The sequence below is a fragment of the Bacillus rossius genome, chromosome 18 (genome assembly GCF_032445375.1).
Source record: "Bacillus rossius redtenbacheri isolate Brsri chromosome 18, Brsri_v3, whole genome shotgun sequence".
Taxonomy (NCBI): domain Eukaryota; kingdom Metazoa; phylum Arthropoda; class Insecta; order Phasmatodea; family Bacillidae; genus Bacillus; species Bacillus rossius.
This window is the reverse complement of record NC_086345.1, coordinates 23094464-23122152: the sequence shown is the minus strand read 5'-3', so window position 1 is coordinate 23122152 and position 27689 is coordinate 23094464. Positions and strand designations below refer to the sequence as shown.

Genomic DNA, 27689 nt, shown 5'->3' with positions numbered 1-27689 from the left:
AACTGTTGCTATGCAATTTATTCGCACTCTTAAGCATCTGCGTACATTTCAACTTCGTACTGAAATAACTCTTTCATCAAGACTTGTTTAAAATACATAGAACGTTACATTGTAAATGCAATATTCTCTAAGTGTTTTGTTTATTTATACAGAACTGTTGTAAGACTTTTGGCTGGAATGTTGATGTTAATGTGGCCGAAGTTCCGGTCGGTGATGGTAACAGTTTCTGCAGCGTTGCTCCTGAAAAAATAAATAAAAAAATAAACGGTATTAGTTTTTTTCTTTTTTCAAAATGAAAAAACTACTCTCAGTAAAAATTAACGACTATTAAGGCACAAAATGTGTACATACGAATCAAAATTGATATAAACCAACTTGATTTGAAATGTTTCTTGAACATACGCTATTGCTGGTTACAACTGTAGGCCTATATCACAGAGAAAACTCAAAAATGGACAAAAAAATATGACTATAGAAACCCACAGGAAACAAGCCAAAATCAACCCAATCCAAAAGTTAAATGCATAGACAGCTGAGAGAATACAGTGGAAGGAATCAGCCAGAAAAAATTATCATTATATATATATATATATATATATATATATATATATATATATATATATATATATATAGTGAGATAGAGAGACAGAGAGCTAAGTTGAGATAAAGCGAGGTATAGAGAATGAAATGGGTTAGATAAATATATATGTATAGAACTATATAGAGATTTATATATAGAAGAGAGAGAGGTAGTGGGAGGTATATATGTATATATAAAGAGATAAATATAGATAGAGAGATACATAGATATATATAGATGTAGATAGAGATAAATATATGTTTAGAGAGATGGATAGATGATTTGTATATGTGTAACTATTTCAAAAATATTACAAAACAAAACTGAATGAGGCATTGCAATGCATGCCGATCATTAGCTAGATAATGGAATATTTTCTATATTAGTAATCTCTTATTTTTTAGCTTTTTTCTATAGTGCTTTATAGATTCTAGATTATATACAGACCACCAATTGTTAGGTATATACAGGTAAATAACTTTACACTGGCAGAACAACATCTGTCGGGATCTGAAAGTAATATAAATTATTTTGCACACTTGACATTAAAATTAAGAAGACAATTACTAACTACATCTGATTTCGAAAAAGGTCCCCTTCACCCTGTGTTCAGCCCGGGCCACGCCGGGTACTGCAGCTAGTCACAGCATATACGAACGCAGTTGTCTGACATGTAAGAGATAGTTGCAACAAGAAAAGAAAATACAGACGAACAAAGACTTTGGACAACTCGGAGACAAACCGACGCTGTGTTCTCGTGTGCGTCGCTGCGTTGTTGTTGCATTGTACAGATTATCTGTTTTGTATTTTTCTTAGGTTCATACGCTCTGTTGTCCAAGGCTGTTTGTCTGTACTTTCTGTTGTTGTAACAGCTGTCTCTTTGTTGTCAGCTCTCCGGTGTTCGTTCTGTGCCGTTATATTTTTTTCCGACTTATTTCTTCCTCGGAATTTTCGATGCTGTACATGCATTAAACATCTGACATCGGCTGATTTCTGCTTTTTTTTGTGTGTGTGTTTGTGTATTGATCTTTCTTGTCCATTCTTGTAAATTTTTCTATGACATACAGTGAAGTATGTCGTTAACAACGTTTTAAATAAAATATCGAGTTAATCATGAAATCACATAATTCCTTTTAGGGTGTTACAAAACCTTATAAAATTTTTAAGATCCACTATATGTTTACATTGCTTATAACAAAACGTAGAACAGTGGAATGCAAACCGGAGTTGTTTTTACGAAGAGACATTTGTATGTTAGTACGAAAGTCCCTTCGTTTATTTAAAGTGCATTTTATCGTTGGGATTTATTACATTTCAGGCGCTTGTAGGCTGATTTTTATCCAACCCATATCTATGAGCCTTTTTTTGTATTTTCATACCTTATCGCTGTTGAGTTACAAGAGTTAACAATCTTATCTACATTTAGTATCAAAGGGCAGATCCTCCAAATAAAATCCAGTTTGGTGATACACTCATTCGAAGCAACATGGAAAATTCGCTAGCCCTCTTGGATGTCAGAATACTAAATTCCTGGGCACTAGAACTGATAAATATAAGGGTTTGTGTGTGCATGTTTTTATATTTAGTTACTGAGTACCGTGACCATTAATGACAGCATGCTTATGAACGTGTATGTACACTCACTTGCTGAGCATCATGACCATTTTGACAATTTACCTATGTGTATGTACATTCACTTGCTGAGCATCATGACCATTTTGACCACGATTTTGCGAGTGCACGTATGTAAACTCAGTTGTTGTACACCACAACCTGTACAACAATAGCCTTCTGCACTTATTTTGCACGATGGATATTATGACAACGTGCCTATGTGTGTGCATGTACAGTCACTTGCTGATCATCGTGACCACTTTGACAACGTACTTCTGTGTATGTAAACTCAGTTGCTGTACACCATGACCAGTCCAACAAATTTCTTCTACACGTGTATGTATACTCACTTGTTGTGCACAATGACCATTATGACAACGTGCCTGTATGTATGTACACTCACTTGCTGAGCATCATGACCATTTTGACAATGTACCTGTGTGTATGTAAACTCACTTACTGTACACCATGACCAGTTCAACAATAGCCTTCTGCACGTGTATGTATACTCACTTGTCGTGCACAATGACCATCATGACAATAATTTGCCTATGTGTATGTACATTCTCTTGCTGAGCATCATGACAATTTTGACCAATATTTTTTGAGTGTATGTATGTAAACTCAGTTACTGTACAATAATAGCCTTCTGCACTTATTTTGCACAATGGCAATTATTACAACATGCCTATGTGTGTGTATGTACAGTCACTTACTGAGGTAATGGTGACCACTTTGACAAACGTACTTGTGAGTGTGTGTATGTATACTCACTTGCTGTGCACCATGACCATTTTGACGACGTACTTGCGAGTGCATGTATCTATAATCACTTGCTGTGTATCATGAACAGTCCAACAATAGCCTTCTACACATGTATGTGTACTCATTTGCTGTGCACAATGACCATTGAGACAACGTACTTGTGAGTGCATGTATGTGAAATCACTTGCTGTATACCATGACCAGTCCAACAATAGCCTTCCGCACGTGAATGTATACTAACTTGCTGTGCAGAATGACCATTACGACAACGCGACTGTATGTGTGTACACTCACTTGCTGAGCATCGTGAACACTTTGACAACGTACTTGTGTGTATGTAAACTCAGTTGCTGTACACCATGACCAGTCCAAAAAATTTCTTCTGCACGTGTATGTATGATAAATTGTTCTGAACAATGACCAATATGACAACGTGCCTGTATGTATGTACACTCACGTGCTGAGCATCATTACCATTTTGACAACGTACTTGTGTGTATGTACACTCACTTGCTGTGCACCATGACCACCTTGACGCCGTCCGTGTTGACGAAGGCGCAGACCTCGAGGTTCGCCGTGTCGCCCTTGACCTCGGACCCCACGTGCACGGCGCCCGGCCGCACGAACTTGGAGAAGGCGGCCATCACGTAGAACATGGGCTGCTTGTAGAACACGTCTTTTGAGGCGTCCACCACGATGGAAGAGTCGGCCGAGTTGCCGTACCACGCCGGGCCGCCGTCGAAGTTGACGGCGATGTTCCACTCCACCCAGCCGGTCACCCAGTGGTTGATGTTCTAGGCGCGGGCCACAGAGCAAAACAACTGAGACTCTTACAGCGGTTCTAGGCGTGAGACACAGAAAAAACAACTGAGACTCTTACAGCGGTTCTAGGCGCGAGACACAGAACAAAGAATTGCGACACTCACAGCGGTTCTAGGCGCGGCCCACAGAACAAAAGAACTGAGACTCTTACAGCGGTTCTAGGCGCGGCCCAAAGAACAAAGAATTGCGACTCTTACAGTGGTTCTAGGCGCGGCCCACAGAACAAAGAATTGCGACTCTTACAGCGGTTATAGGGGCAGCCCACAGAACAAAGAATTGCGACTCTTACAGCGGTGCTAGGCGCGGCCCACAGAACAAAGAATTGCGACACTCACAGCGGTTCTAGGCGCGGCCCACAGAACAAAAGAACTGAGACTCTTACAGCTGTTCCAGGTGCGAGCCACAGAACAAAGAATTGCGACACTCACAGCGGTTCTAGGCGCGGCCCACAGAACAAAAGAACTGAGACTCTTACAGCTGTTCCAGGTGCGAGCCACAGAACAAAGAATTGCGACACTCACAGCGGTTCTAGGCGCGGCCCACAGAACAAAAGAACTGAGACTCTTACAGCTGTTCCAGGTGTGAGCCACAGAACAAAGAATTGCGACACTCACAGCGGTTCTAGGCGCGGCCCACAGAACAAAAGTACTGAGACTCTTACAGCTGTTCCAGGTGCGAGCCACAGAACAAAGAATTGCGACACTCACAGCGGTTCTAGGCGCGGCCCACGGAACAAAAGAACTGAGACTCTTACAGCGGTTCTAGGTGCGGGCACAGAACTAAGAATTGCGACTCTCACAGCGGGAACTGAAACCATATGTTTGCCCGCCATCTGTTGGTTGGGCCTCAGAACAACGAGGGCGATACACATCTGCGACTCTTACAGTTGGAACTGAAACCATATTTTGCCCGCCATCTGTCGGCTGGGCTCGTAACTACTAGAAAAACAATCGTTTTTACAAGAGGTTCATATAATAATTTAACTACCTACATGATTTATTGCTTGAATAGTGATCTAAACTACCCGGGAATAACTTAACTTTGTTTTGTAATATTAAAAAAATGTATGTTCTATATAAATTAGCATGAGATGCATAATTCCTTGGTAGTTCAGTTTTCTAGTTTTTGTCTTTCTAACATATACTTCTCAAAAGTGAAGTTGACTGACACCAGGGTGTAAAACCTTGAAATCACCATGGTGACTTCTATCTGTGTCTTGTTGGCGTCTGGGAATCTTTGACACAGACTGAACCAAAGACGTTTAATGTAAAAATCAAATAAAAACAGTAGGCTACTAGTAGTTTATCAACTGCATAATGATTCTTGAGAAATTGTTTCTCTTTTACTTACGTATTTGTCCAAAAATAGGTATAAAATATTTCTCATTATCTTTGATTACAAATCCTAGTTTGAACGACAACGACTGTTGTGTATCTAAAGTTGTTACTTACAAAGAGCACGGAAGGACGTAACTTACATCAATAATGTCTGTCGCGTATAGAGCCGCTCTGTCCCAAGATCCAAGCAGAATGTCTCCTTTGGCGTAACCTGGAAAAAAAAAAACATTGACTTTTTTTACTGTCTGCAACTATATATAATTGGAATTTGACATTAGCTCATACCCCAACATAAGACAGCTGTATACTCAAAATCTTTCTCTGTGACTACTGCTTGTGCCTGGAATGAACTCGCCAAGTCAATCAGACTTCAAAATTCCCTTTCTGTGTTTAAGAAAACATTAGTCAGGTACTTGCTTAACTCCGATAATCAGTTTTAGCTGTGGTACCAGATATGTGTGAATTTATTTGTCTGTCTATGATTTATTGTAATAAAATATATTGGTAGTTACATTTAAATTGTTTGTGTCATCGTTAGGGTTTTACATAAATGTTATTAAATATATTTAAACATTTATAATTTTAGCATTAGATAGATTTTAAAATGGGGATTTTTTTATAAATTTTATTTAAAATATAATATACCTTAGGTAGCTAATGTGTAATTTACATGCTAATTTTTTGATATTTTCATATTTGTACTGATGTTAGTTCAGGTTTTTTTATTTAAATGTATTTGTGACAATTTTTGGAATGTCTAGGATATAATATTTATCAGGCTTTCTTTGCATGTAAGTACCTAGTTAGTAAATATGTATGTGGTTAAGTGTAAGACAGGCGTTAGGCCTTAACTTCGACACTTAAAATAAGGCAATAAATAAAAAAAAATAGTAAAATAATTTTGAAATGAATGTATATTATCCGTGAAGTTTCTTTCAAACAATAACACGAGACCCGGAAAATTTGCGGGTTCAATGACCTCCAGGATAGACTCCAATATTCTCTACACACTCGGGCAAATGCCAACCGTTCATTGGCTGCTGACTTGTGAGTCGTCTCGACTGGGTGGCCTGTGATTCGACACTTCTATGAGTGAGGGTCTCTAATTGGCCCTCAGTCCTCCAGATTAACAGTGAACCAATGACAGAAGCAGCACTAAAGTATAATTATTTGAATTTTAGCATAACACGAAATGAACCCGCGAATTTTCCGGGTCTCTACTAATGATTTATTTCAGAAGAGACATTGCAGTCTATGACTCAATCAAAGTCCTGCTTTTGTTCTTAAATTCTGAAAATGGGGGAAAAATTTTTAATAGAAAGAAGCAGCTCGGGTCCGCACCACAGATTTTTTTTTTCCGTGAAAACGTCTGGACGAAATCATATCAAGTGGCGTTGAATGAAGTTCAATCGTAGCTCTGCTATTCGCTCGGCATTGGACTTTTAAGGCTTTTTTTAGATTCATTTCTTACGCGAGCTTTCCTCTGATTGGCGTTCTCAATAATCCTGAGCGTATTTACGAGTCATATGAGACGACGTTTTTAAAAATTATTTCATTTAAAATTGAATACGAATTTTCACTTATATTCCGGTGAATACTTTCGTTGTCTCACTTTGGGTATGGCAGTGCTCAGCAATCTCTTCACGATGCCACCCGAATAAATGTCCTAGCCTAAAAGCGTTTCCGTTCCGCGCTACACAGGTTTACAATTTTGCACGAAGGCTGATATGTAACAATCACGCGCATACGCTGGTACAATGACATCACAGGCCAAACAAATTACTGCACGAAAAAACACGTATTGATATGATCCATCTGTTTTGGGCTCAACCATCGTGGACGCATCATTAGTCTCTTAGTTGTTAGAGATTCCAATCTCACGGTATGCTTTCACACAAGAAGGTTTGACTTACTATCACTGTAACGAGTGAATGGGCGTTTCCACGTAAAAATGTGCGCAGAGAGTTACGCAGTGCTATAATGATGCAATTGAATTATGGAGACCCTGAGATCACATCCTGGTTCGGCCTTTCTGGTTTAGGTACTAAACATTTTCCCGAGATTATGCTGGGACAGTCACTTGCTTGCAGTCCATGTCTGACTCCATTTTCGATATTCCTGATTGTTTGGTTTGTTTGACCTGTTAGTTCTGCTGGTGAGCCAAAGGTATCGCTTTGTCCACTACCGTCATTGTATGACCATGTTACCTACGGCAGTGACTGGGGGATCCAAAAACCATCCAGGACGATTAAATCGAATCAAATCATCTTCATCAATTATATTAAAGCTGATGGAATGTAAAGTCAAATCGAAGCAATAACCAAGATGTCAAAAGGACTTGAAAAGTGCCTTTCGAAAGATGTCACATATTTTTGTTGACCCATCAGAATAGTTGCAAGTATCCTTTTCAGAATCGCCAATGCATGCTTTCGTGAAATGACGGGTCTGCGGCGTCCTTTCATGCATCCTTTTGGGATTTTGAGTGGTTTGTGGGGCAATCTTTTGGAAAAAAAATTTACGAGTACAGTCTGTTTCTGAGAAAATCAAATGCTGTCTTCATCATTATTCCTGCCAAATGGTTCAATTATAAAAGTTGCCTGGAAAAAAAGAGCGTGGAAGATTTGGGAAAAGGGAATCCATGACTGCCTAAAGAACTAACTTGGATATTCTTTTATGGCTTGAAATAAAAGGGTCACTTTGGTTCGGGCTGCGTACGCGAGGGACACGTCGCTAGCTGTTCGAGGAAAAGCCCCAAAACTCACTGCCGCTGCAGGCCTCGGTGTAGAGCAGGAACTTGTCCGGGTAGGCGTCGTGCGCCTGCGTCAGGACAGTGGCCCTGGTGGTGGTGTCAGAGTACCAGTGGACCGCCGTCCCCTTGGCCAGGTTCCTCATGGTGGAGTTGCTGAAGAACTGCGGGGCAAACGAGCAGGACAGCCCTTAACGTCCGTGGACTGTGCACATACAGGTCATATATATTTTTTGGATGAACTTCTTTCATGGCGTAGAACCAGGAGGGGATCCAGCGCAGGACAATTTGGTAACCCGCCCAGGGGCAACGCCGGTGCCATTAATTTGCATTTATGGGCCTTAATGAGAAAAGGAAAACCAAAGCTTAATTATCATGTAAATTTAAGTATTGGCTAATACCAATGCAGGCAGATAACAAAACAATATACGAACACAACGGCGAAGATAAACAGATATTATGGACAACACAACGACGACAAAACCGTCTGAATTTACTGTTATTGTTGAAATTGTCGCATCGTTGTTGACCCACTGTGTTTTTCTGTGCTGTTTTTATTACTTTCATGACTAAATTCCTTCCACGGAATTCTTATTCTGTCTGATGTTTTAAAGTTTGGATGTGTTCGTCTGTGCTGTCGTCGCTGTTCTGTCCGCATTACCTGTTTAGGTTCACACTTGGGTTTATCAGTTTGTCTTCAGCTGACGCGCTCGTTCTCAGTGGGTTTACGTCTTCATCTTTATATTTCTCATTTGGAATTATGAAAATGTTTTTCCCCATGACAGCCAGTGAAAATATGCAATGGCATATGTCCGAGGAATTGTATTGAATCAAATTTCGTGAATCATTTAAATAACGAGCCAACTTTGTATTTGACGGGAGTGAATTTTGGGGGAAACATGAGAGACCAAAATCTGGATGGCTGGATGGGTGTTGGAACATGGGTACTGTGGGACCAGAGTCCATTGTCCTACCACGTTGCCTAATTGCTGTCTGTTCCCCATGACAAAAGTATGTTTTTGACGTGATGACGTCTTACGAATCGACGAACGCCGGCTGCACGCAACGAAAAAGCATGACTCAATGTCACGTCCCGCCTGAGCAGAGCGTGCAAGAACCGGCCAACCACCGTGCGAGAAAATCTTCTATAATATCAAACAGGTTAAGGCGGGCTTCTTAAAAAAATTGATTTATTCGTCCAATTTCGTCATTTAAAATTAACAATTTATTGACATTGGTTTGATTTCAGACTATTTATTTAACAAAATGTTCGTGATTGATATTTAAACGAATTATTTAAATTAAATTTGCAATAAAAAATGTAAATAATATTTAAAAATTAAAAAAAAAAGGATTCAATTTTTCATCAATGTTTTCTTACGACGTTATCGCGTAGAATTATCGTCCGTGAACCGACTTTACAGACGACCCCCCCTTTTTTTTTCTTCTCGGTTCGGTCTCGACTCACGACTTTGGTCCAGGACGGCACCCAGGAGCGCTGGTCGTCCAGCACCATGAGCTCCATCCCGCCGAAGCCGGCGGACCGGAGGTTGGGCACCAGGTGGGACAGGGTCCAGTCCAGCAGCTTCTCCGCCTGCCAGCCCATGCTGTTGAAGCCGCCATTGGTGAGGCCGTGCGTGGGCTCGTTCTGCGGCGTGTAGCCCCAGAAGCTGATGCCCGACTTCTTGTAGTACTGGAAGAACCTGCCGGCCACCGAGAACGACACATTTGACACACTCTCCCGTGTCTCTAAAAAAAAACAAAGACTTTGTTGATGGCCTTGGAATTCTTGAGGAATCGGTGGTATCCCCACCATAAACAATTAAAAAAACTCAAATTTATGGGACACTATGGTGTATTTTGGACCTTTACTAGACTCAGAAAGTTGGTGTCCTCCTAGATATGGTACATGAACATGTGTTTAACCCCAGAAGCTGATGCTCGACTTCTTGTAGTACTGGAAGAATCTGCCGGCCCACCGAGAATGTCATTTGACACTCCCCTGTGTCTCTAAAAAAAAAATGCATTTTATATCTCGGCCCAAGTTCACAGAAGTTGATGGCCTTGGAATCCTTGAAGAATCGGTAGTATAGTATCCACAACGTAAGCAATTAAAATAACTCAAATTTATGGGTCACTGTGATGTATTTTTGACTTTTACTACATAGACTCAGAAAGTTGGTGTCCTCCTAGATATGGTACATGAACATGTGTTCAGCCCCAGAAGCTGATGCCCGACTTCTTGTAGTACTGGAAGAACCTGCGGCCCACCGAGACGAGACATTTGACGCACTTTCCCGTGTATCTAAAAAAACATGTATTTTTTATATCTTCGGTCCAAGTTCACAAAAGTTGATGGCCTTGGAATTCTTGAAGAAGAACCATAAACAATTTAAAAAATTCAAATCTATGCAACACTGTGATGTATTTTGGACTTTTATTAGACTCATAAAGTTGATATAGTACATGAAGAACTAACACACCTACAGTTACAACTCAACTGCGTCTGTATGAGAAGATCATGTCATATTTTTTTTTTAGCCCCAGAAGCTGATTCCCGACTTCTTGTAGTATTGGAAGAACCTGCCGGCCACTGAGACGAGACATTTGCACACTCCCCCGTGTCTCTAAAAAAAAATGTATTTTTGTATCTTCCGTCTAAGTTCAAAGAAGTGGATGCGCTTGGAATTCTTGAAGAAGAATCCATAAACTATTAAAAAAACTCAAATTTATGGGACGCTATGATGTATTTTTGGACTTTTACTAGACTCAGAAAGTTGGTGTCCTCCTAGATATGGTACATGAAGAACCAACACACCAACAGTTATAACTAAACTGCGTCTAAATGAGAACATCATGTCAAGTTGTGTTTAGCACCAGAAGTTGATACCCAACTCTTGTACCACTGGGGAAACCTACTAACCTGCAGTCAACACACCAACGGCTAAAAAACCTCTACCAACTTGGACACAATGAAATATTGTAGACTAGTACTGTGATAAGTAGTTGGTGTCTTTCTTGAAGTACTCAAGAACCTTTTACCACCAAACCAACATTTTCAAATAAATTTTTATCTAAATGAGGACCTATTGTTTGTCACTAATGACACCAATAATTTAATGGTTTCCTTCTTGTAGTGATGGAAGGACTTGTGTCCAAAACACAAACAGTTTAAACTCTAGTGTCTCTAAACGAAAACATTTTGTCCGCTTGACCTGAGTCTCAGGAGTTGATGCCCTTCTAAGATTACAGAAAGAGCCTGTGATCACCACCATTGTGGATAAAATACCTCTACCTTCTAGGATACTATAATTTATTTTTGATTTACACTGTGCTCAAGAAGTCGACGTCCTTCTATTTTGAATTACTGGAAGAACCAAGGAGACATTAGTCTGTGGAGTGTGTGCCTGTTCTGAAGTTGAAGTAAAATTGTTAGCAATTGGATAGCAAACCAAATCGCAGCTGTATAAAGAAACATATGCTATAAATTTGTTTGATAGCTTAAACATAACTGGTTAGGAAGAATCGTAATGATGCCATCATGTAGTGAATATTGCTGAACAAACATACCACTAACACAACTGCAAGAAATAAGCTTCAAACTTCATTATAATCAATGTTTTTGCATGCAGGTAGGAGAGAGGGTTGAGATATCGTTCTCATTTTGACTTTAAAGTATTAACTTGGCAAATATTGTAGGTACCAAATCCCTTACTCTATACTTCAGCGAGAAGTACTAGCACCGTGGTAAACTGTAGTGTTTCTAAATCTGGACTTTTTGATCGCTTTTCCTGAGTCTTGGAAGTTGATGGACTTAGTTGGACTACTGGAATGTCCCGCGGTCACCTCGCCAACCACAAAACCTCTGCTTTCTGGGAAACTGTGACTCATTTCGAACTTATGATTAGTGTGTAATCGGGCTGTGAGAGTCATCACTACTTCGTATCAGAGGGCTCTTTCGGTCCGTTAAGGGGGTGCCTCCCATTTCAGGTCAAGATTTTATATTTACAGTAATTACAGATGAATTTGTCGACTTCTTCAATTGTTTATTTTTCACGAAATGACAAATATATACAGCGCATACGTTTTGCAAAATTAGCTGCCAAAGTTACATTTTTAACGTTTTTGGGTTGTACAAATAAGGATAATTTTTTTTTTCAGAACTGAAACTTTTTAGGTTTCAACTGCAATGCCACTGGCTACTTCAAGAAATGGTTTGAATTTACCCCTTAAGAGAAACACGTTCCAATCGAACCAAGCAGCCCGGATCGGAAGACCCCTTGGTATCTTACTTGGTGTATATCTTCGCCCACGGCTCGTAGTACTGAGGCAGCAGATAGCTGGCGTCCGTCTTGGTGTCGATGTGCTTCATCCAATCAGGGGCCGACCAGGGAGCCGCGAAGAGCTTCAGGTCTTTCTTCAAGGCGAGGGCGGCCTTGAGAACGGGGATCTGCGAACACGAAGCACGTTCCGACCTAGATATACGATCCGGCGCGTGGGGCGAAAGTCCCGTGTGCGTGCAAATCTTCACTCGAACGCGTGTCCGGGAAAGTTAAGTTCCCGTCTGGACAATTTTTTTTATTCAACCCCTCTCTGCACGGAAACCAAACCAGTTGACAATCGTAATTTTGTACCTTTTGCTGTAATTGTTGACTCACGTTTCATTTGGTCAATTAAAATGAAGCCTCTCTTGTCTCCAAAAAAAAAACGGTAGCCATCATTTTTTCGATTCGAGTACGGAGATTGCTTAAACTTTTTCCGGACATGTTTACTGAGCACCTTTGCTTAGGCTACACGCATTGCTTATTCGAAGTTCATGATGCCTATGGCTTAGGCGTCCATTACATTCCCAGGCGGCGAAGTTCTATGTAGAGGAGTCAAACTGGTAGAGCGTTACGAAAAGTGCTTGGAACTGAATGGCGACTATGTGAATTAAACTAAAACTTTCAATAAAATTTTTTTTTTTTTTCGTGAGATTTTTTTATATGACCAAACGGTACTTACTTTTCCGACACGCCTCCTATGACGAAAGCAGAGGGAAAATGTTAGCATATTTGAAAAAAAAAAATCTTTTGGACGTGGGTCATTGCCAGTTTCACTGTATGGCACAGATAAACCTTTATAACGGACAAAAAAGATAAATACACAAAAACACAGAGAACCAGCCAAAATCAGCCGTGACTAAAAATATACTCTGGACCCAACAATGACGACGGCACAAAGGCAAAATAGTTGCGACGTTTCGGGAACTGAGATCTGTTCCCGTCATCACTTGGAAACACATAACGCAGAAAAAGAAATTAAAAAATTCGTTTTCGTTACTTAGGAAATCATAGCTTAGAATTTTCACATCTTATATAACTTTCGTCAGAAAAACTTTATTTAGAAACACACTACGCCGAAACACTTAACTTAGAAACATACAACTTAGTAGTGTCGTAACTTATAAACACGTTACTTACAGAGCTTAGAAACGCACAAATTAGAGGTGTCGTCACTTATGAACACGTTACATAGCTTAGAAACGCAGAACTTACAATGTCGTAACTTGGAAACACACAACTTAGTACTGTCGTAACTTATAAACACGTTACTTACATATCTTAGAAACGCACAACTTATAACTGTCGTAACTTGGAAAAACACACAACTTATAACTGTCGTAACTTGGAAAAACACACAAGTTAGTACTGTCGTAACTTATAAACACTTTACTTGCATAGCTTAGAAACACCCAACTTAGAACTGTCGTAACTTGGAAACCCACAACTTAAAACTGTCGTAACTTGGAAACACCCAACTTAGAACTGTCGTAACTTGGAAACCCACAACTTAGAACTGTCGTAACTTGGAAACACCCAACATAGAACTGTCGTAACTTCGAAACACCCAACTTAGACCTGTCGTAACTTGGAAACACCCAACTAAGAACTGTCGTAACTTGGAAACACACAACTTAGAACTGTCGTAACTTGGAAACACACAACTTAGAACTGTCGTAACTTGGAAACACCCAACTTAGACCTGTCGTAACTTGGAAACACCCAACTAAGAACTGTCGTAACTTGGAAACACACAACTTAGAACTGTCGTAACTTGGAAACACACAACTTAGAACTGTCGTAACTTCGAAACACCCAACTTAGACCTGTCGTAACTTGGAAACACCCAACTAAGAACTGTCGTAACTTGGAAACACACAACTTAGAACTGTCGTAACTTGGAAACACCCAACATAGAACTGTCGTAACTTCGAAACACCCAACTTAGACCTGTCGTAACTTGGAAACACCCAACTTAGACCTGTCGTAACTTGGAAACACCCAACTAAGAACTGTCGTAACTTGGAAACACACAACTTAGAACTGTCGTAACTTGGAAACACCCAACTTAGAGCTGTCGTAACTTAGAAACACGCACTAAGTGCTGAGAGCGAACCACGCACCTTGTACTTGTAGTCCTCGGGCGCCAGGTCGAAGTGCGTGAGCTGCGTGTCGCCCACGTGGTCGCTCATGAGCGCGTACTTCCTGGACGACTGGTCGGTGCCACCCACTGGCACGCGCACGAAGGTGTAGCCTATGCCGGCCGCGGAGAAGTACTGCCTGCAAGACGAACCAGTTCCAGCTTATTCCACATTTCATCGTAGAATTTTTTTTGCGCGGTTCGGAAATAATGATGATGTTTTAAAAGTTCGAGTTTGAGCTATCTGTGCACGGCCCTGACAGGCGCATCTGTCGCAATACGAATACTCTTATTCTGAATTCACTTGTAGCTTGATTAAGTGAGATTCCCGCTGCTGTTGCCCACACCGGCAGTGCGTAATAAACACTGAGCCAATTTTCCAGTGCTCGTTTGCAAAGGCGTTGCGAAGGAAAGACGAAGCAAAAAAAAAACCTGAGCCAATTTTCCAGTGGTCGTTGCGAAGGAGAGACGAAGCAAATAAAAACTGAGCCAATTTTCCAGTGCTCGTTGCGAAGGAAAGACGAAGCTAAAAAAAAACTGAGCCAATTTTGAAGTGCTCGTTGCGAAGGAAAGACGAAGCAAAATAACTGAGCTACTTTTCCAGTGGTCGTTGCGAAGGAAAGACGAAGCAAAAAATATCTGAGCCAATTTTCCAGTGCCTGTTTCGAAGGAAAAACGAAGCAAAAAAAAACTGAGCCAATTTTCCAGTGCTCGCTCAGTGATGTTGTTAACATCCAACCTGTCGCATTACAAACTTTGTATCAACACAACACAGTTACTACATTCATATTATAAAGTGCACATTATGTTTTTTCATATAACGTATTTATACAGTGCTAAGAAAGCCGCACATGTCGACGCTTCGCTCTGTTCGAGACAACTTGTTAGCGGAACTTTTTCTCTTGGGAGCTGATTTTCGAAAGATAAAAAAAAACCTTGCCCTAGGTCGATGGCTATGTAACATAAGGAACACCACTGCCGAGTTTCGAAGTCTGTGAAACATGTACTTGAAGAAAGGGAAATTTTGATCTTTAACGCCCCGCAAAAATTCCTTGGGTAATGATTTTTTTTTTTTTTTGCAAAATCTACGTGCTCAGTTAATGTGTGAGTAGTTTAAAGAACATCCCTGGAGAGTTTCAAATCTGTAGGACATATAATTGAAAATCGGGAACTTTTGAAGTGAAAACTCATGTTAGAAATACGTAGATGGACCTGGGAACCTTTTTTCATGTATTTTTTTACTCTCCACAACTTTTGTTTGAAACTTTTTTCACTTAAACGCCTAGATTCAGAGAAAAACTGTGTCAAACCAAATTTTTACCCTTTTCTCCAAAAACTTCACGTCCGATTTCAAAAAATTTAACACCATTCGATTCAGCGTCCTCGAATTACCCTTATATCAAGTTTTCAGGTCTGCTGGTAAAAAGTGCTTACTTTGCCTCTTATTGAATGGCGTAGTCACCGACATGCTAGTGATATAATACCAAAATAATTGTCTTACGTAAATTTTACGTAGAAATGATGTATTACACATTTAAAAACAAAGTTTTCAGTTTTTACTTCTGTCGACAGTCCCTATATTACTGACTTCGTTTTATTTATTATTTATTTTTTTCAACGCTCCCGCAACCCTTTTTACGAGCTGATTTTCTTACAATCCTTTTTTAACGGATGTCTTCGTAGCAAAAGGAATGTACATGCCAACCGTCAAGTCTGTAGGTCTTAGGCCCGGTGCACACGTGCGGACATTGTCCGCGCGGCGCCGCTGCGGCGCCGGAGATGCCTTCTCGGAAGGCTTGACTGATAAGAAGTAATGCACACACAGCTGCGGCACCGCAGTGGCACCGCACGTCCATTGCACGTCCACTGTGCTTACATTTTTGTCCGTAGATCCCACAGGCACGCTGCGGCGCCGCACGTCCAACTACGTTCCTTAGTACATTGGTGTCAATCGAGCAGTGCACACGTGCGCTCGATTGCCGCAAAGTGAGATGGCAGCATCACGTGAATTTGAAGACATATTAGATGTTTAACTCTTCATCGCAGAAGTTATAAGTTATCCAGAGATATGGAACGTATCCGTTGAAGAATACCATGACCGTAATAAAAAAAAAGAAGTGCGTGGATCAACATGTGCCGTAAATTTTGCGAATCGTTTGACGAACAGTATGACAAGGAAAAAAACTTGTTGCAAATCTGCCCCTCAGGATTCTTGAGTCGGTGAATGGATGCACCCAATGTTTCCTAGTTAAATCCAATAAACATTTGTATACTAGGTATACAAAGAATTCCCGTTTACGTTTGTACATATCCATCTCGTTAGTCGGCATCGTTCAGACTGTGCGGTATTTGTCCGTACTGTGTGAATGTGTTTCTGCGGCAACGTTGCGGCGCCGCAGCGGCGCCGCGCGGACAATGTCTGCACGTGTGCACCGGGCCTTATAGTTCCTGATAATTCTTTATGAGTGTTTTATTGAGTGGTGCTTCGTTTCATACAAAATTTACCACCTTTTCTCTCTTATTTAGGGGTGATATTTCAATAAAAAATCCTTCTTTTGTACACCCCTAGGGTATTCAAGGAAGATTTCCTCCAAATTTAAATTCTCTAGGTTTACAATTAGGCTGTGCGTGTTTATTAGTCAGTTAGTCCTGTGTTATTATGGAGTCTATTGTGTTAATGCAAATTTTCCCTTAAAAATTACACACTACCAACTAGATCAGCATTTATTTTTCGAAGGCTCTACTAACTATGTCAAGCAAACGTTTGGGGTTGAAATTTTTTCTCCGTTGGGCTAGTTTAATGTTATGAATGCATGAAGAACGCAAGAACGCAGATTCAAAATGTCAACAACCACATTTTAAAATACCGGTATGAACTACGCAAAGAGCAATAACGCAACGCAAGTTGTGGCCACCCAAAATAAGGTGTTGGCTTTTGAAACCGGTTTTATATATACGTATATATAAATTTTGTGTTTAGGAAATTATTTTTTAAATGTTTTTTTTTTTAAGATATAAATGTTGTTATTTTTAATTGAAAGTTTAGTTTTTTTTTTTTTAATAAAAGTGATTTAGTCTAGCATTTTATTAATTTCTTGTTGTTTTTAATTCTGTTGTATCGCTGGGGAGTTGCGCGGGAGTGCGGAATCAGTTTTCTCGTGTAGAGAGTTTACGTGACAGTTGGCAGTAGGAGGTGTCAGTTGGCTGCCCTGTTATAAAGACATCAGCGAGTGTGAGTCATCAAGTGACGAGACATTCGGAGTCCGCTGCTAGCCGAGGCGAGACCTTGTTGTACCGTCGCGCGCGCGGGGAGTCAAATGGGCCCGCGACTGTTGGAGTGTACAGGCCATGCCCGGGCGCGGTGCAGAACTTTTCACGGGACTTCGAATTAGACACGTTGAGCCTCGAGCACGTTTGTTCGGCTATTCCGGGGACAGGCCAGGACATATTCATTTAAAAGGCACGAAGAAATTTAAAATGCCTTTGTTTTGAGATTAGCTACGAGTGTTTTGTGCTTGCAGCAGCAGCAGCAGCGACGAGAGAAATTGTGAGTACAGCTGATATGATTGTAGATGGTGTTGGTTTGGATAAACTAGAATTTTTTTTGTTACAAGATTTTTTTTTTTTCTGTGGGTCGGAATCTCCGTTAACATTATCGCGTGTACCTCAGCGGGCAAACACAAACTTGCAGAGCTTCACAAAAAAATACTGTAAATAAAAATATTAGCTTTTCAAGGAAAAAAAAAAATTCTGGACGCAAATCACACACACGCACGAAAGTGAGTAGGTATATACGGGTGCATTTTTTTTTTTTTTGCCACACGCGGGTAATCCATCTTAACGACCTTGGCTCACGTGCCATAGCAGAAACGTGTAAGCGCTTTGGACTTTCAACCTGTTACGTTTCCGTTATATATATACATTCCATAGTATAATTTAAACAGAACTGTTAGGGATCGCTCCCTGATTGTTGATCGGGAGGGAATGAGAGCTTCGGCAATGACCAGCGGCTGGGGCCACCAACCCAGCATTGTCACCGCCTCAGCCCCGTACCTCGCTCAGCTGCTGACCAGACAGTTGACTGTGTCCTGAGCCCTGTAGACTTTATCAGCAACTGCTGGCGCCTTCCTCGATCTCCCACAACATGCAGAGAGTATTTTTTTTTGCGCATGGTCCGATTTGACGGGGAAGCCACTCGTTATTAAGGCCGGTCCACACGCAACGTTTTCAGCAACGATTTGCATGCGCAGGTCACATCGTTGCAGACAAGACGTAGCGTGTAGACAGGAAAACTGCGCAGTTTTGCGAACTGCGCGGAGACGGAACACGGAGAAGGAATACTGTGGCCTAGAAGAGCATTCATGTCCGCGCAGTTTAGTCGACCTGCACCTTTGAATATATATACTGTATAGAAGTCGCGAGTGGATAGGATTTACTCTACGTTTTTCAGGATCGTATGATGAGCAGCTTGGGAACTTCACCGCTGCAGTGCGCTGTCGTAACGCCCTGAATCGTCTTAGTTGTTATTTACACGTTAGAGCGCAGCGCTGTCGCCCGCTGTCATTCCCCGCACCCCTCATCCATCATTCACTGCAGCTCAAGGTCGTTCAACGGGAGGGGGAAGGGGTGTTTGAAGAGTTCGACACTTGTCCGCTAGGGACCACCACAAGTAGATGCCCTAGAGATGGTGGCGATTGCGGCGGTGAATTAACCAACTACCTCAAAACCGTATTAGAAATTTTAACCTGGGCTGGCGACTTCTATACAGTATATATATTCAAAGCCTGCGCGGACTTGTCGTAGCGTGTGGACACTTCCTCCGTCTTCTCCGTACACGGGGCTCAGTTCTCCCACGGTATTTGTGCCGGAACAGTGTAATCTGTTCAACGATGACCGATTTGCGACAGTGTTCACGTGAATTTCTAACAGAGTTCATTGGTCTGTACAAGTCCTTTCCGTGTTTGTGGCGGGTCAAATCAAAATAATATAACGATAGGGACAAAAAAAAAAGTCAAGCGTATGAAGCACTTGTGCAAAAATACAAAGAGGTTAACATCGCGGCTAACAGAGATAAAATCACAAAAAAAAAAAAAAAAAAATGGTTGTCTGTAAAGTCGGTTTACGGACGATTGTTTAACGTGACAACATCATAACAAAACATTGATGAAATGATTGCATACTTTTATGAATAAAATCGAATCATTTTTTAGTAATAAAAGAATAAATACTAGAAATTATACTAGTAATCAGATTTTTTAAATGCAAAAATAATTGTAATAAGCAATGAAAGCCACATTAACTTTTCACTTCACTTTATAAACAGTCGACGAAACAGTTCACGTTAAGATGACTTGAAATTAATTTTAAAAACTGGCGTTTAGCTATAAAGTTTAAATATAACTATGAAGAAGTTTTCATATGAATAAAGTGTAATCAAATATCTATCATCAATTATATGAATCACCATAATTTTTATTAGTCAATTGTTACATAACCTATTATTACTGCGCTCGCCGACAGAGTAACGGAACACAGCGTAACGGAACAATGAGCGTAACGGGACACAGCGTAACGGAACAATGTGCGTAACGCGACACTTTTTCGTGCGTGCAGCCGGCGTTGATCGATTTGTTAGACGTTGTCACGTCAAAAAAAAAAAAAAAAAACATTGATTCCTTGAGGTCGGTATACCGGAAAGAATTGGCCAAATAGAAAGGAATTCTCGCAACCGATAGGATAAAACCCTTGCTGCAAACTGCTTGTGCTGTGTGGACACACGGCTAGACTGCATCTTTTTTTTTGCACAGTTTTTTGCCTGCGCAGTCAAAACTGTGTACGAAACGTTTGCGTGTGGACCGGCCTTTTAAGTCCGACCGGAGACCCCACAGTGACCAGAGTTCGGGTCTGGATCGCTCGCGGCGGCTGGCGACAGCGGGCGGCGGCCTGGTTTTTCCGAGGGGAGACTTAATGTCCGCGGACTTGGAGTTGGACTTTGGAGGACTTTGAAGGGGGGGGGGGGGCTTACTTGAGCAGCATCTCCTCGGTCTTGGAGCTGAGGGACTTGACGTTGAGCGCTGCAGAGTCGGTGGTCGTACCGCCGAAACCCAGCATGGTCTGGTACTTCTTTGACTCGTCCACGATGATGGTGGAGGCGCTGGCCCGGGCTGGAACACGACCGAGTGTCGGTAGACTGCGGTTATTGATCACCAATAATAAATTAACTTGATGTATAAATTTTTGGACATAAGCCATTGCTAAGCTCATGCATGTCTGTAGAACAAAACTACAAAAAATACCCAAAAGACAACACTAATTAAGCAAAAAATTAGCTGTTGTCAATAGGATATAAACACCACATAATAATCCAAAAAAGGAATTATGGTCAACAAACAAAGAATAACAAATAAAAAAGGACTAACAGAACGAAAAAAAAAAACCAGCCAAAAATGATGACAGCACAAAAATAACGAACCCAAAAAAAAATTCAGCACAACAGTTGAAACGAGACAAAAAAAAACACGACAATACGAAAAGATGAAACAAACACAATAGTAAGTAATAATAAATTAATTAACAAAAATTAATATTAAAGAAATTATTAAAAATAAACATGAATTAAATCAATAAAAATTAATATTAAATATATTAATAACAATTACAACAAATATATCAATAAAAATAATATTAAATAAATTAATAAAAATTTACATTTAAACAATTAATAGAAACTAATATTAAATAAATTAATAATATTTAATACTAAAGAAATTAATAACAAATAACATCAAATAAATTAAAAAAATAATAAATAAATTAATCAAAAATTATTATTTAATAAATTAACAAAAATAAATTTAAATTAATTAAGAATTAAAAAAAAATGAGTTTTTTCCCCCATGTTTACGCCTGTTATAGGTTATGCCTTTCTAACTTTCAATAGTTCCAAGTTTTGTAAAACAACTGAAGGGTGCAGGGGAAAAACCAACAGGGTCCATAAAACTAAATTGTGCAGGAGAGAGAAAAGAAAGTTTGAAACGTTATAAGTGATATAATGTAGTGTCCATGTTTGTATCAATTATTTTAAAAATTAGTTTAGACCTCGTTGTGTTGCCCTTGAAAATACAGTAACATTCTGTTTTATTTTATTGCACAATTAATTATTTACTGAAACAGTGACTGGACTCTGTTGGTTATTCTCCTGGATTTTGTAATAGGCTCAATATATTTCTGGAAATATTGTTTATTATTGAATGTTTTATTAGACTATTAAGTCTGAAAACAACAAGAAACAATCTACAGAGTATATACCTTCGTTAAATTATTTGAGGTCAATGGTTTCTTTTTATGTTCAACTAACATTAAACAATATAAGATATAAAATTCTGATAGCAAAAAAAAAAGATGCTTTTCTATTTAATTGTGTGACAGTATCTTTCCACAGATATCTTTCTAATATTGAAATTATCAGCACACATCTAGATATCACTTTCCTCATCAGGGATGTCATTATCATGGCTGTGCTGATGAATAGCAAGAAGTTGTCTGTAGTATTCCTTGGAGCCCTCATCTTCACAGAACTTTGACAGGATTTCCAGGTCTCGACACTTCTCATTGGGCAGAGGAATAGGTGCAAGGTAGAGCTGGGCAGGTTCTTGAAGATTTGACAGTGTGGATTTTTTCTGCCGCTTCTTCAATTGATCCTTTACAAGTGCAGAGAAGAACACTCCATTGTACATTTCTCTGTGATCTACGGTTTTTGGATCTGATTGAACGAATCTTAGCTGTTTTACTGGCCTTATAGCAAAAGGAAGCTTCTTCTTGTACAATTTTGAAGAAAGAAATCCACCCCAGGCTTTGAACATTGGTTGGCCACATGATACAACAACAAACGGATTCGGCTTGGCTCTGGCCCCTTCGATAACTTCTCTCCAGGCATTAGGAGTTTCAGCCTTTGCATGCTTAGGGATTAAACCCATATTTTTATCAGGTTCCATGAAAGAATGGCCACGCACCGGGTATGTAACAGTAACCATCTCAAAACGCCTTAATTCTGTAGTTACATAGTGCAGGAACTGAATTGTATTATGATTTTTGTTTTGTCCTGCACATGAGTCGGCGAAGATATGAAGCTTTTGAATGCCAGTGTCCAGATAGGTGTAGAAAAAATGATACAGTATTGAGCAAACATCATCTGACCCCTTTTTTGCCACTGTCTGGTCATAGGTATACATGATTGAGGAGCCACTTGATAAAACATGTACATTGAAGATGTAAAACGCAAGCTGTCTTCTAAAGTACACCTCACTTGAGGTTATGTTTGGCGTAGGAAGATTTGCCCCAAAATCGATAGCAATGGCCTCAACAGTTGGAGACTGCATAGCTTCCTTTTTGGCACTTCTTTTCTTTTTGTAGAACCAGTCAGCTTTCTTGAGGTGAAGTGTTCTCTCATCTTCTAGCCTCCTATGATCCTCCTGCAACTTCACTAGATCCTCATTACTTGTAGCACTGGCAATTTTTCTAGTGGTATCGGTGAGTTTGGCTTTATGTTCATCACACCAACAGCATGTTTCGGTTCGAGGATAGCCGAAAGCAATGTTGAACTCAGACACGAAAATTTTTCGGAATGTTTCATAAGAGATCTCAATATTGAGATGTTTAGTCAAAAATAGCCCAAGAATTTTTTTGACATTCAATTCCTCTGGAAGATACACTTTTTGAGAGTCTTTCAAGCTGTAGCGTGCTTTACGTCCCTTTAAACTACCAAAAAACTGCATCACAGCTTCACGGGTCTGTTCAGTGAGCTTATGAGGGCGATTAGCGTGTTTGCCTCGTCCATCAATAGGTGACGTGCCTGTTGTTCTCAAAGATGTTTTGATTGTGTGTAACCGGGAGGGTTTAGTAATTTCAAACAGTGACTGGAACCCTTTAAAGCATACTGGTACTTCTACTGTACAGCCACTCCTTACCACACGAACTGTGTAGCTATAGGAACTATCATTTAACCTAGCATCTTCTACATTCTTCCTTGGTCTTCGCCGTGCCACAGGATGTGTTGAAATAAGGCCTGAGAGATAACTGTTCTGTGCATTAGTACCACCTTCATGTCCAATGTTGTTGAATGTTCTTATTAATTCATTTCGTTCAGCCAAAGAAATATTCTGAAAACATTCAAACCATTTACACTGACAGTCAACTCCAGTTTCAAATGTCGTTGCCCGCAGCAGCTTGGTAACATCTTTGAGGCGACCAAATTTCTTGCATTTTTTCGTTGTTGTTTCATCACGTGCATGTACATTTTCATCACTCACTTCACTTTCAAGTAATTGAAATTCGTCGTCAATCATTATTTGCACACAAGTTACTACAGAAATTGAAGAATTATTTCATTCACCATGAAACATTGATTGTAAGAATCTTTTATAACTGGTATAACACAATACAATCTGCATCAATAAACACAAACACACAAACAACATAAGACAATAAAAACCGTCTGGGCCAAAGATAATATAACACACAGCAGTGCAATACCCTACAAGAATAACATAAGTCAGAACTAGGACTGTGTTGGTTATTCCCCTGTTTCAGATGGACTCTGTTGGTTTTTCCCCTGCACTATAAAAATAAAAGCTGCAATACCTTTGGACTGCATCGTTTTTTCCATTTTATCAACTTGCAATGTTACAATAAAGCATGACAGCACTGCATTACAATCATAACCTCAATTTTAACTTTTTTGGACTCTGTTGGATTTTCCCCTGCACCCTTCAACTGTATTCGCGCAAGAAGTTATTTTTCTCCCCATTATTTCCAAGCCGTTAGTTAAAAAAAAAAATTAATAGAATTTGGAAAATATAATTTTTTAACGACTTAATTGATAATTTTAAGTGTTTTTAGAAATAAGTCAGTAATTTCTATTGAAAATATAAATGGACGTTTAATTGCTTGTCCGAGGCAGGGTCAGCATGGATTGGACGGGGCTGATAAAGGTTCCGGCTGCCCTACCTGTTCGTGAGATGATATGGAGCAGCAACGTAATGGATTGGTGGGGGGAAACAGGTAGTATCCCGAGTAAACGTCCGCTATGTTTCCAACATGCGAAAAAAAAAATTATCCTACGAATCCGCCGGTAACCGAACCCGGGTCTCTTCAGTGGGATGCGGGTGTTATAACTATTTTTTTTGACTTGTTAACGTCTTATAAATCGATGAACGCCGGCTGCACGCACGAAAAAAAGCATGACTCATTGTCACGTTCCGCCTGAGCCGAGCGTGCAAAGAACCGGCCAAACACCGTGCGAGAAAATCTTATATGACATCAAACAGGTTAAGGCAGGTTTTTTAAAACTAATTGTACGTGATTATATGTATTTAAACAAATTATTTAAATTAAATTTGCAAAAAAACTGTAAATAATATTTGAAAATTAAAAAGTTTGCAATGTTTTCTTATGACGTTATCACGTAAAATTATCGTCCGTAAACCGACTTTACAGAAAAACCCCCTTTATTTTTTTTGGTGAAAATATGGGTGGTACACCGCCAAGTTTGACAGTCACCAATGTGCCAATCATCTTCCCCCTTACCTTAATGTTCTTTTTAATGTAACCCCGCGTCGTTGTGAATTTTTAGTTGTAGTTGTTGGTGTATGGGTAAGCGCCAAGGAGACGATTAGGAAAACAAAAAATTACATTCATGTCTCACCCGGGATTCGAAACTGAAGCCCCTACATCGTAGCCCGGCCGTGGCCTACTACGCTACAAAGGTCGACCCCATCATAACACGAGTCCTCCATCCAGTTGAGTTCAACTACACATTCATCACCGTCTAAATGTAATGGAGGTCCTGAACGTTTGGTGCGATCTGCCCTTCTGAGGACCGTCGTAAATGGAGAGGTGCTGAACATTGTTGTTGTTGGTTGTAATTGTGGTGGGTGGTGGTTGTGGTTGTAATGGTTGTGGTTGTGGTGGTTGTGGTTGTGGTGGTTGTAGTTGTGGTTGTGGTGGTGGTTGTGGTGGGTGGTGGTTTTGGTTGTGGTGGGTGGTGGTTTTGGTTGTGGTGGGTGGTGGTTGTGGTTGAAATTGTGGTTGTGGTGGTTGTAGTTGTGGTGGTTGTGGTCGTAATGGTTGTGGTTGTGGTGGTTGTAGTTGTGGTTGGGGTGGGTGGTGGGTGGTGGTTGTGGTTGTGGTAAGTGGTGGTTGTGGTTGTGGCGGTGGTTGATGTTGTGGTGGGTGGTGGTTGAGGATGTGGTGGGTGGTGGTTGTGGTTGTGGCGGTGGTTGATGTTGTGGTGGGTGGTGGTTGAGGTTGTGGTGGGTGGTGGTTGTGGTTGTGGTGGGTGGTGGTTGTGGTTGTGGCGGTGGTTGAGGTTGTGGTGGGTGGTGGTTGTGGTTGGGGTGGGTGGTGGGTTGTGGTTGAAATTGTGGTTGTGGTGGTTGTAGTTGTGGTGGTTGTGGTCGTAATGGTTGTGGTTGTGGTGGTTGTAGTTGTGGTTGGGGTGGGTGGTGGGTGGTGGTTGTGGTTGTGGTAAGTGGTGGTTGTGGTTGTGGCGGTGGTTGATGTTGTGGTGGGTGGTGGTTGAGGATGTGGTGGGTGGTGGTTGTGGTTGTGGCGGTGGTTGATGTTGTGGTGGGTGGTGGTTGAGGTTGTGGTGGGTGGTGGTTGTGGTTGTGGTGGGTGGTGGTTGTGGTTGTGGCGGGTGGTGGTTGTGGTTGTGGCGGTGGTTGAGGTTGTGGTGGGTGGTGGTTGTGGTTGGGGTGGGTGGTGGGTTGTGGTTGTGGTTGTGGCGGTGGTTGAGGTTGTGGTGGGTGGTGGTTGTGGTTGGGGTGGGTGGTGGGTTGTGGTTGTGGTTGTGGCGGTGGTTGTGGTTGTGGTTGTGGTGGGTGGTGGTTGTGGTGGGTGATGGTTGTGGTTGTAATGGTGGTAGTGGTGTTTGTGGTGGTGGTTGTGGTTGTAATGGTGGTGGAGGTTGATGTGATGGTAGTGGTGTTGACTCACAGGCCTGCCTCGCCGCCTTGGTGAGCTTGAGCGTCATGCGGTCGCCGGCGTTGGACGACACATAGTAGCGCACCACCTTGTTGGCCAGCTCGGCCGCCGTCGTCTGGTGCACGTAGTCGCAGTACGTGGCGTTGCACACGCACACCACGCCGTACTTCTCCGCCTTCTTGGCGCACGGGTAGTCCGCCACGCACACTGCGCACACCACACACTCTGCACACTCACACACACACTGCACGGGTACACACAGGGGGAAGAATCGGTCTCTAGTAGACACTGCGCAGACACAATAAAGAAATAATTGTTTTCCCACGGACACTTTGCACACAAAAAGAAGAAAAATTTGCTTTCCTACGTACACTGTGCGGATAAAAAAAGAAAGAATTTGTCTCATATAGACACTGCGCAGATACAAAAAAGAAATAATTTGTCTCTTATGGACACTGTACAGACAAAAAAAAAAGAAAAAAAAATGTTTTCCCACGGACAATGTGCAGACAAAAAATAATAACGCAAATAAAAATATATATATATTAAGTTTTGTGTTGAAACATTCTACCTTTTGAATGTTTTTTTTTCACAAACTAATTTTTTTAATTTTATTTTTATAGTTACGTTTTAAAAGTACAATATTTTGGGGATGTTAGAAGGACATTTTTTAAGGAAAAATTGACCTTGTAAGCTTCAGCACTAATCAGTGCCGAATTTTGAATAATTACTTTATTTCTTCTGATATTTTTCTTAGAATAATTTTCATGGTATATAGAATCCTTTGAATACCAAAGCTTTGATTGTATTTGAGGATTTTATTTGCCCATTCCTTGAAAGAACAGATTACTATTATTCTTTTTAATATAATTTCATTATTTCATATATTTGATTGAATTACTATTCATTTAGTTATAAATCCTATTTTTGGGGGTAATCTATCTAATTGATAATAAATTAACTATCAATATATATTTTTTTATTTTTGTAATATTAGCTGACATTGATTAATATGATACGTTTAAAAAAATAATATTTAACATGGCTATAGTAAAAGTTGTTATAGTATATATTATAAAATATATTATTCAAATAGTTTCTGTAATTATTATTGCTGCTATTAATCATTCATTATTTGTAATTTATGTCTGTACGCAACATCCAAGTTCTCGCGTAACTAATTGCAACCCTGAGTCGCTCTACCCTTCTTTTATTTTATTCTGGCTTCAGAAGATGATGAATATATTAGCACTTACGCCCCGCGCAGCAGAGAACTGTAATCACCGCTGCTTGGATCCACATCGTGGTTTCTTCCCTGGAGACCTCCTCGCTTGAATGATGGCCGCCGCTGTTTGTTTCAAGTTATTAGGAGCGGTCGAGA

General features: G+C 40.4%; 1 protein-coding gene across 1 annotated transcript; it reads right to left on the bottom strand.

Moving 5' to 3' along the window:
- Positions 1-27689, bottom strand: LOC134541064 (putative glucosylceramidase 4). Its single transcript, XM_063384207.1, has 10 exons — positions 27565-27689; positions 26321-26515; positions 20352-20490; positions 14310-14466; positions 12157-12314; positions 9333-9567; positions 7881-8028; positions 5259-5329; positions 3470-3753; positions 1-240 (listed from the first exon to the last, which is right to left on the bottom strand). The coding sequence occupies exons 1-10, from the start codon at positions 27608-27610 to the stop codon at positions 141-143; spliced, it is 1533 nt and encodes a 510-aa protein (XP_063240277.1). The 5' UTR covers positions 27611-27689; the 3' UTR covers positions 1-140.